We start from the raw sequence: 10,195 nt of genomic DNA, 5'->3' as shown, positions 1-10,195 counted from the left end.
TTCCAAGTGGTCTGTATGCTATCAGTGCTGACTCTTCGTGCTTGATAAGGAATAGGCCACTGATGGGGATTAAGGGCCTATTGAAATGGAGAGAAAGGATGTCATTGACTTCAGGAGCACTCAGAACAGGCTTAAGTGTCCTCTCCTGACCTCTCTCAGGCCATCTGGAAAAATGGCTCATAACCTTCTCTCTCCCTGAAGACAGCAGATCCAAGTCCGGGTGGAGGGAAGTGAAAACTTGGCCATTCTCAAGTTCAGATGACTTCTTTAAATGCTATAACAGGAGGGGCTTAAAATTGGGGGGTTTGACATCCTATTTCTAGGATGTCATCATACATTTCTGCAGCGTGACACATCTGTCTGTTTCCAATGACAGGTCTCTTCAGTAAGTCTTGTACTTGCTATTATGTATTATTTTTTAAAAAAAACCACAAAACAAACCCAAAACCACACAGTAAACCAACTGACTATCGCAGACTATGTTTTGCACTGACCCTGCTAAAAGGAGCAAGAAAGGAAGGACTACCTCACGTCCATCCCACCACAGTTCATTAAAATGATTCCTAAATGTTTTAGCCACATGTCCGAAATCCCAAAAGTTGCGCAGCATGGCTAGCTACTGGACAGAAGGGGGAGAGAGAGAGGGGGGAGGTCGTGTTGGTTTTGACAAGGCTGAAAGTATACTGAAGGACTCTGACCACAGTGCAACTGTCCTCTGCTGAAAGCGCTGATTCCACAGTACAGTTTTCCAATTCCTGTGATTTCAGTAGATAATTTTGCAACAATCTCTTCTCCACCTGGTTTTCTCCTTCTGTTTCCCCCCACCTATCCTTGACCTATCCTAGCTGCTAATTCTTATCTGCTTTAGAAACCAGAGTGACCTTTGAAAACTTCAACTGAAAGGAAGGCACATCCATACATCATCACAGTGCCAGAACGATCTCACACCTTTCAAGTGGCACCAGCTCCACCGTCCAAAACCGATCTTGAAGTCATGATTTGAAAATGCAAAATGAAATATCTACCTTACATGAGACTATGGACAACCTTAATTTACCATTGTATTCTTTACCTAGACAGGAAAAAATACCAAAGACAGCTACAGATGTTGCTTTACAAACATAAAAGCAAGAATAATTTCTCCTGCTGTGCCAAGAAGATGCAGTCTCACACAGAGATGAAAACATTACTTGTAACTGTTCTGCAAAGTGGTGGCAGAGTTCACACCAAGAATTTATTTCCCATCATTCCTCTCCTTCATTTTTACTAGGCTATCCATCAATATGTTCACAAAATTAAATCCAGCTCTGCAGAGAGGCTTCATGACTGGCCACCACTTAAAAGTATCAGTTATTGTTCCGTATCTGTTACTGTTTCTCTGATTCAATAAGAGCCCTTGCCCGGGAGGAGGGAGAAGGAGAATTAAAAAAGCAGTGCACTAACCTGTCTCCAGTTAATGGCATAATGATGTGTGCTTGGGTGGAAAACACGATAAACGATAATCTCATCTTGGGGCTTTTAAAAAAATGAAAGAGGAAAAAAAAAAACACTTTTTAGACAAATGAAATGTACAGATGCACAGCATTCCATTCACTTATTCATGCTTCATCAGTATCATAGTCCTCCAACCTCCAAAGAACATACTTTTGAACTACAAATCTAAAATGAGAGAGGAATGAAAGGATTTCTGCCCATCTACTCCTTACCCAGATGCTTTGAGAATGATGCAGTGCAATTACTATTCTTCCTAGCCTGACAAGACTCCAGATCAAGACACGTTAAGATCTCATGTGACCCAACTGAAAGTGAACTTCATAGGTCGTAACCTACCGAAGTACAGAAGGTAATGCATCCTTTTATATTTTTATGGGTACTGGTATAAAAATAAGTCAGGGACATAGACTCTGGGTACACTCTTGCTCCAGGGTGCTAGGCATGGACACATTCAAAAGTCAGTTTCCCCTATTTAAAGGCTGATCCTGACAATTGTAAATTTCAAGCTGTGCTTTTTGGTCATAAAAGAAACAGTGCCTTCTGACTGACTCATCTCTAAAAAAGCTGCATGACAAACTCTTTCAGAACAAGTATGTTTTTCATTTGGTGATATAACAGGTGTGACGCTTAAGATCAACTTCCATAAAACTACGTGGGGAAATGTCATTATGACATGCAATACTGTAAAAATTTATTTTATGAAGGAATTCAGTGTTTTTTGAGAAAGCCCACCTGTCTCTTGCAACAAGATTACAAGGAATTGTATGCAACTATATTTATCCAACTATCAGTGGAAAATGCATTAGAACTGATACTCTGAAAGCCCAAGACAGTAACTTCCCCAAGGCAAGTTGTAACAACATCTCTCCTACCTGCTTTTAGTTTTTATTCATGGCAATGTCAATATATTCAGTAATTTTATAATTCACAGTCTATGTGTATGAGCATTAATTAATCAGGTTAATGTTAGTAAAGACGCAACGCTTGTAAAGATGAATGACTGTACATTTTCAGTTCACTTCTGTTGATAAAGCAACTTAAAATTATTGACATCATGGAAATTAAGTACTGGGCTAGTATTTGCACAGAACTGCACAGATCTTGGATTTAAGATTCAGTCTTGCAGTCTGTTCATTCAGGCTCTCAATATAAAAATCTGAATGTTCTAAATTCAATTATACTCTAAACCATGGGATTATCAATCTTCTTAGTTGCTGCAAGCAGCTGCCAAACTAAAAGCAAGTACTTGCAATCACAGTCTCTGGTAATCATGTCACCACCTAATCCAGGTAAGGTAAGACTCCCCTATTTGAGATGCAACTCTCTGTGCATAATAACCTTGAAGTTACGATTTAGCTAACTTGTCTTTAGGACAACCACAAAACTATCCTCTTCACAAGACATCCTGTTTCTGTTCCCCTCTCCAAGCACTCAGACACTGTGACAAGGGAGGAGGATTGTATGAACACACCCATTGACATGATCGCCCTGCCAGGGGCAGCCCTTTCAGAACCAAAATAATCAGTATGCAGCGCTATTAGTGCAACACGCAGTTACAGGCAAGTCCAACTGCAGCGCAGACACACCATCATGAATTAATTCTTCAGGTGAAGCACCAAAGGAAACTGCTACCAATTGCGGTTCCTTGCCTTCCTCCCACAACTACTCTTCAATTTAAGAAAGGGCAAAATAACTCTGTGCCCTATTCTAAAAGTGTACTGAGGCCTGAAGGCAGGACAAAGCCTCATCAGCCTTCAGGGGCACTCCAGCCCCACTGGGGAAACACAGAGGGAGATACACCGTTCAGGCTCCCACAAGAGCCCAACAGCTGTCATGCTGTGAAGGGTCTGTGCCACATAAGGCTGAGCGCTCAGCACCCAGATGCCGAGCGAGATGCCTGCAGGTTGGACTGTCTGGCTCTGTGCCATAATTGATCCTCCTTTGGTGTTGTGAAAGGTCAGCAGAGTGGCCAGCCAACTCAATAGCTTTATTTCAGATAATGCAGCCAGACCACTACAAACAACTGTTGCAAAAGGGAGCATCGCTTGGCTGTAAAAAAATGATGAACTGAAAGACCTATACTGAACAAGCACCACCCTTTCAGTGGGGTAAATGTGGGTTTTTACCACTCACTGAAAAGAAGTGCTGCTCTGGTATCCACAGGCTCTTTTTCTTTTATTGTTCTAGAGCTTACAAAATAACTCTCAAAAGCTTGTGTCACCCACTTGGTTTACAGAAGATTTGCTTTTCACAAGATGAATGTAAGCAATATTTAATTATGCAAGCCTAACTGTATCCCTTTATTAGCAAGGCAAGATTTTAATTGCCCACTGCACTTCATTTTCCTTTCCAAAAACTACCACAACATCTATGTCTCTGTCTTTTGGGGACTTCCTTTGTTTTATTCTGTTTTCTCAGTGTGGTTTTTTTAAAAGCAAATTGCTGCATCACAGTAATCCTCATCAGAGTATAGTTAGCCAGTATTTACATGAGCCATTTCTGTGGCAGCAATACTTGCCAGACAATACTGCTAGCCAGTCGCAAAGTTGATTACACATATGTACAACAAAATATACCGTTAACATGGCATAATCTTTCTGTACTCTTGAGCTTGAAAGATGCTCCCTTCCTTTTGCCCTGTACCATGTATTTACATATATACAGACATGCATTCAGACTATTTTAAAGAGAGCTCTAAAAGCAATACACAAAAAGCACTTCCATCAGAAATCAGGCATGTGGCTTATGAAAGAAAAGTTTAAAAAAATCATCAAATCACGTCTGAGAGTAGTTTCAGAGATCAAGTATCTAAAGATGCATACTATCACCTTTTTACTGAGCTCCAGACATGAGAAAATGAAGTAAAAGTTTCCAGTATTTTCCAGCAATCTGGGCACTAGAAACCAAACTCTTAACATGTTTATGAAACGTATCTACTGAGCTTATAGAAGTCTTTTCAACATATCCCAGTATTATCAATGTCACACGCAGCAAAACGCACCTCACAAATCTCTCTGTCAGCTGATTTACAAAATCAAATATTTCATGCCAGTTCTGTGCTACGCTCCCAGACCTGAAAAGAAAACAAAAGCACGTTAGTAGGCCTTATTTAAGGAAGCCCGGCAAGGAAGGGTGACCACTTCAATGAGAAACCAGACAATACAGGACTAGTTGCTCTTCTAATTATTTCAAGTTACCGCCAACCCCGGCTCACGGTGGCACTCCCCTGTGATTTTTGACACGTTTTGTCGCGCGAAGGCATTAAACAGCACCCCGAAGTGAAAGACGCGTGAGGGCTCCCGCCGCCAGGCCCAGCGGCACCGGCTGCCCCTGCCCCGCTCCGGGCGCGTGCGGCCGCGCCGGCGGCACCACAACAACGCGGGCAGCAGCAGCTGCCGGGGGGAGGGGCGGCAGACGCCGCCGGGCGCTCGGGCCGCCTCAGCACCGCGCTCCCCGGTGCCCTCGGTCAGGAGCGGCGCCCTCGCCAAAATCCTCGCAAGTTTCCACGCAAGCGGGTGGGAGGGGGCGGGTGTCAAAACCACCCCGACCCACAACCCCGACGCCCCCCCCCCAAACCCCCCGCCACAGCGAGAGCCTAAAACTTTCCTTCCCGCTGCCACACCGACCCCCGCCCGCGCCCCCCCCTCCCCGCGCAGCGCGGCGGCGGCAGGCGGCCGTTAGCCCGGGGCGGCCGTTGGCCCGGGGCGGCCCCTCAGCCCCGCGGTGGCTCTGAGGGGTGCGCACGGCCGGAACAAAAGCCGCGCCCGGAGCAAAGCGGCGGCGGCGGCGCCGTCCCCCCGCGCTCCCCTTACTTGTCCAGCACGAAGTACATGTCGAAGGCGCCGTGGCACGACGGCCCCTCCGGGGCTGGGGCGGCGGCGGGCAGCAGCAGCAGCAGCAGCAGCAGCAGCGGCGGCGGCGGCGGCGGCGCCGGGCCGCGCGGACCGAGGCGCCCCCGGGGCACGGGCCCCGCCATGGGGCCTCAGAATGGCGGGACGCGGCGGCGAGGGCAGGCGGGGGCCAGGCGCTGCCGTCCTGCCGCTCAGCGGGCGCGGGAGGTGCTGAAATGGCCGCCCCTCGCCCGTCGCCGCGGCTCGCCCGGCCCGGCCCGGCCCGACCCTCCCCGCCCGTCAGCCGCGGCGGCGGTGCCTGAGGCGGGGGCCGGGGCCGGGCGGGCTCGGCGCGCCCCTCTGCGCCTGTGTGGCGCGGCCCGCCTCCCTCACCCGCCCGGCCTCGGCGGCCACCCGCAACTTAGGCAATGGCGACCCCGCGCCGCCCCCCCGCCCCGCTCCCCCGCCGCAGGCGCCTCCCCGTCAGGCGGCGGCCTCGCCGGCGGCCCGCGGCTGACCCGGGCTTCGGGTCCCCGGCGGCCGGGTCCGGCGGGAGCCTCCCCTCGCCCTCCGCGAAGGCCCCGGCCCGGCGGCGGGGCAGGCTCCCGACGCGGAGGCCGCTTCTCGCCGTGTGGCAGCCGCTGCCGCGGGGTTGGGGCTGCGGGGGGCAGCGGCTCAGAGCCGGGCGGGGAGAGGCTACGGCCCCTGAGGTGCGAAAGGCCGCCGTGCCGCGCCGTGCCGCGGGCTGCAGCCCACCCGTGGAGTGGTCGCCGGGGGAGCGGCAGCGTCCCCTGCCCTGCCCTGCCCTGCCCTGCCCTGCCCGGGTTCAGCTTGGGTTGTGCGAAGTTCGCAAGCCGGCAAGAGCTGACAGAACTGTTTGCGAGGTGCTACGTGTACGTTATTCCACGCTGACAATGAAGACGCGTAATTAAAACGAAACCCGTGGCTCCCTAAGCGTTTCGTACTTCGGGGGGGCAGGCAGCTTGCCTTTACGTTCCTCTAAGCCGCTTCCTCGCTGGGGTTTGGTACTCAAACTGTCCGTGAAGTCAGTGTGTGTCGAGTACCACTCTGAGGAGGTTTAACTGGGAGCCTGCTGGGGTCCTTTTTTTAAATTATTTTTAAATAACTCTTAGGGTTCTTTACCAGGGGTGCTGAACGTTGGACGTTGTTCTAAATCAGCAGCCATCTAAAAGCTGTTGCACCCCGTGTTTCAGCCATTTTCTCAGTGTTGGAAACTGGCTACAATAGATCCAAACTGTTGCTCTGGGGCTGTGCACGTGGTAACTGCCAAAACGCACTGATTTACAATAGACTCTGCAAAACTAAATATAGAGCAGACATTTGGTTTGAAGCATAATCTGGATCCTTCACAGTGAACATGAGGCACTGTAGAAAGCATCACTTTATGCTGCAAGAATATTATCTTTCAGATTTTTCCATCTGTGGTTTCAGATTTTCACAGGAAGTTCAAATGTGCCTAATAATCTTAAAATATTATCTGAAGGCTAAAAAGATGCATGAATTTTCAGTGAAGAAAAATGCTGGTCACATGACAAGCTGCATAAACCCAAATTATCTCGTAAGTTAAAAATAAATGTCTAGCCTCTATTTCTTTGTTTCCTTTCTGGAGTTCTCTCCACAAGCTCTATGTGACAAGCAGTTACAAGGACTTGAAATAAAACTGGTTATTCTTTTCTTCACTGTTTGTGTGTTCAGTGCTTTGTTTTAATAGCATCTAGTTGGAGCAGCTTTAATTTACAGCGGGCTGCATTCACCACTATGATGCCTGGAAGCTCAAGACACAGGGCTCTCGAGCATCAGAGACCTCAGGAGACTTCAAATTAGGACCAGACTCGGGATTCTCTCTCAGAACGTGTTAAGTTACATTTTACTAGCCAAGTAATGTGCTAGAGCTCTCAAAAGCCTGTCTCCCATCATCACATCAATCACAGGAGCAGTGAGTCAATAAGGCTGTCCAACTGTGGAAAGATAAAACGCAGTTCAGAGGTGCCCCATGCCTTATGACAAAAATAACCCAAACATGTTTCCTTCAGAATCTGACAGTTTTGGCTTGCAACGGAAGTGGTCAGAGGGTGAGCAATTCACCAAGACAAAAATCCCCCAGAAATTACTGATTTCTCCCATCACCTGCCAAATAAATTGTTCATGAGTCAGTATGCATTTGTGACTGGCAGCAAGCTGCCATGGCCTTGTGGCTTTTATTAAATTAATGTTTTATGGGGCTGCATAGAGGATATTACCTGGAACCCTACCATTTGTTCCCAAGATGCTCTTTTTTTTTTTTTTTCCCCTCATAGTAACTATCTCATTTCTGAGGTTGACCATCTTATTTACACTTCCCTTTCAGCAGTCACTGCTCCATGGTCTGTTTTTAATTTGATGAGATTTCCTCATGCTGCTAGGCATCCTGCCAGCATAATGCAGAGGTATGGGCTCTTCAAAAACCTCCCCGTGAGAAATGCTGTTGGCGTAGGCACTGCAGGGCACAGGACTTGAGTGCGGTAGCAGGCCTGATGCATGGGGAATACAGGTGAGAAGGAGGGCAATGATCCTGTCATGATTTATTTAGGTATGTAAACCTCCCAGCAGCACAACTAGTGCTCCAGCCACCAGACCCTGATGCTCTGTCTTCCAGCAAGTAGTCCCTTCTACCAGGAGGTGAAACAGTGCGTCTTTGATTCAAGAGGGGCTACCAAAGAAAAGTTTAAGGGAGAAACACATTGTTTGTATTTCTCTCTGGCAAGAACTGATGTGGCTATTGGAAAAGCACAGCTTACTGCAAGCTTCCATAGCAGGATCTCTGTTTTACTGTGGATGTAAAGGCTGGCATACTGCATCTCTCAGTCAACGTCTTTCTTGTTCATGCATGATAAAATACAGGAAGAATCCTGCGTCAGTCACACCAGCGGTAAACTGGCAAAGTTGATCTCTTTAACATCCATCTTCTCCTTGTCACTTCTAACAGACAGTTTTCCCATGCTGAATCACTTGTTGGAATGACAGGACTCCATGCAGAATTATCAAGTATTTTCTTGTTAAATCGGGTCACAACACAGTCCCACTGCTGTGGGATCAAACAAATAATTTCTGCTTTCCCTGCTGCAGATTTTTGAACAGCCTTAGTACAAGTACTATTTCTTATAGCAAGGACTTGAGCATTGCAGATTGCTGTCAGCATTCCCCGTGTGTAGTCATGTGTCATAGATTAAGTTCTGAACAAATTTAACATTGAATATGTACTGGTGTTACAGTATATTTTTTTACTTTCTATATCACTTCATTCTGCTCTCAGTGCAAATAAAACAGTCGGATGAAGTGGCTCTGTCAGGAAGTTAGAATGGGAGGACTGCAAAGAGCTTTACAAAATGAAGTGTGTGAAATAAATACACAAAATTACATGCAGCTAGAATTCAGTCCTAACCTATACCATACCTCCACATCTTAGCCTACCAGTGGTTGAAAGTTTTGTCTGCACAGACAGGACAGAATTGGTTTTTAACCAAGACAATGACCTAACAAGGATCATGTGGCTCCCGCAGGCTATGTAGGTGAATCAGGCACATCGCCTGCTCCAAAGAGGATTTTAAGAATCTTCCCTCTGCAAAAGGAGCTGGGAAGGTCAGGGTCAAATGCGGCCTGGCAGACGTCTTTCATTTCATCCCATTTCCTGCTGTCTTTGGGAGGTTTCCTGTGGGCATAGTGCTCTGACCTAACACATCCATGTCAGAATGCCTTCTCCATGCCGACCTGAATGCAAAGCCAAGCCTCAGTATGATGCAAGTTGGAAATTTCACAGAAGTCCACAGACCAGCAGTGATTTATGTCAGCAAAAGATCTGGCTCATGAAGTTCTTAATGTCTTTGAGCTAGCAAGGCCAAAGGGTAGGTAAGCAGTATTTTACAGTCCCTGTGGATGCACAAATTGCAGAAGATTAAGGACCAAGCAGAACCACTGCTTTGCCAAAGACCCAGCAAAAGCAAATGCTGATAATCCCTTACATCTCAGACACACTGTGCAGTGCCGCCTCTCCCTCTCTCCACAGAGGCGTGCAGTACAGCAGAACAGGCTTTCTGAGGATTTCCAAAACAAGCTGCGCTTCAGCTTTCAGAGCTGCACGAGTCAGCCCCAAGCCCTAGGAGTGCTTGCCTTGCCTGGGAGTACGTGTCATGTTATCCAGCTGTTGGAAATTTTACTTCAAGCACATGTGACCAACTGTGTTTGGAACAAGCTACCCCTGACAGTTGGGGATCTGTGGTAGCCAGGGTTTGCTCTTTTCTTGTTTCCAAGTGTGTGAATTCCTCTTTTAGCCTGTGGTTTCTGCTGAAGTAGCAGATAAATCATGCCTGTTTTGCTGGAACGGTTGGATGAGAAGGAGATAGGCACGGAGGAGGTACCAGGCCGTAGCTCGTGGCTATTTACACGTGTTTGGCTTCATGCACACAAGGGCTCAGGGGCCTTCTTTCCCAGTTCTCAGAACTCATTAGATGATGCTCTTCTCTTTCCCTTCCTCCCCCACCACCACAGCGCTGAGTAGAACTTGGACTGCAGGGCCCAGCCCCAGCGGGACGGGCGTTTTTCACTATGCACACACCAACACGGGAAGTGCAGCGCAGAGACATGTAACTGCCCTGACGACTGTTTGTATACAAACTGACAGAAAAACAGACTCGTGGAGATGAGCGGAGAAATGCTGCAAGATGTTCCTTAAATTGGACCCACGTGCTGCTCCGTCCAGAGCCAGTGGAGATACTTGCTTATATCCAAGGACCTGGACGGGGTGTCAGTAGCTTGCCAGCACAGAGGAAAAGATGATGTTGCAACAGCAGGAGGGGACTCCTCATGCTCTTGCC

General features: G+C 47.9%; 1 protein-coding gene across 1 annotated transcript in view; it reads right to left on the bottom strand.

Annotated features, from left to right (window-relative positions):
* Positions 1-5,659, bottom strand: part of ANTXR2 (ANTXR cell adhesion molecule 2) — a 120,126-nt gene extending 114,467 nt beyond the window's left edge. The window contains exons 1-3 of the mRNA XM_056352787.1: positions 5,307-5,659; positions 4,496-4,567; positions 1,444-1,515 (exon numbers count right to left, since the gene is read on the bottom strand). Of these exons, the coding sequence (XP_056208762.1) occupies positions 1,444-1,515; positions 4,496-4,567; positions 5,307-5,470 (308 nt within the window). The 5' untranslated portion in view covers positions 5,471-5,659. The remainder of the gene's footprint in view (positions 1-1,443; positions 1,516-4,495; positions 4,568-5,306) is intronic.
* Positions 5,660-10,195: the final 4,536 nt, after the last annotated feature.

The sequence above is a fragment of the Falco biarmicus genome, chromosome 1 (genome assembly GCF_023638135.1).
Source record: "Falco biarmicus isolate bFalBia1 chromosome 1, bFalBia1.pri, whole genome shotgun sequence".
In the NCBI taxonomy this organism is placed as follows: Eukaryota; Metazoa; Chordata; class Aves; order Falconiformes; family Falconidae; genus Falco; species Falco biarmicus.
This window is presented reverse-complemented; position numbering and strand designations above follow the sequence as displayed.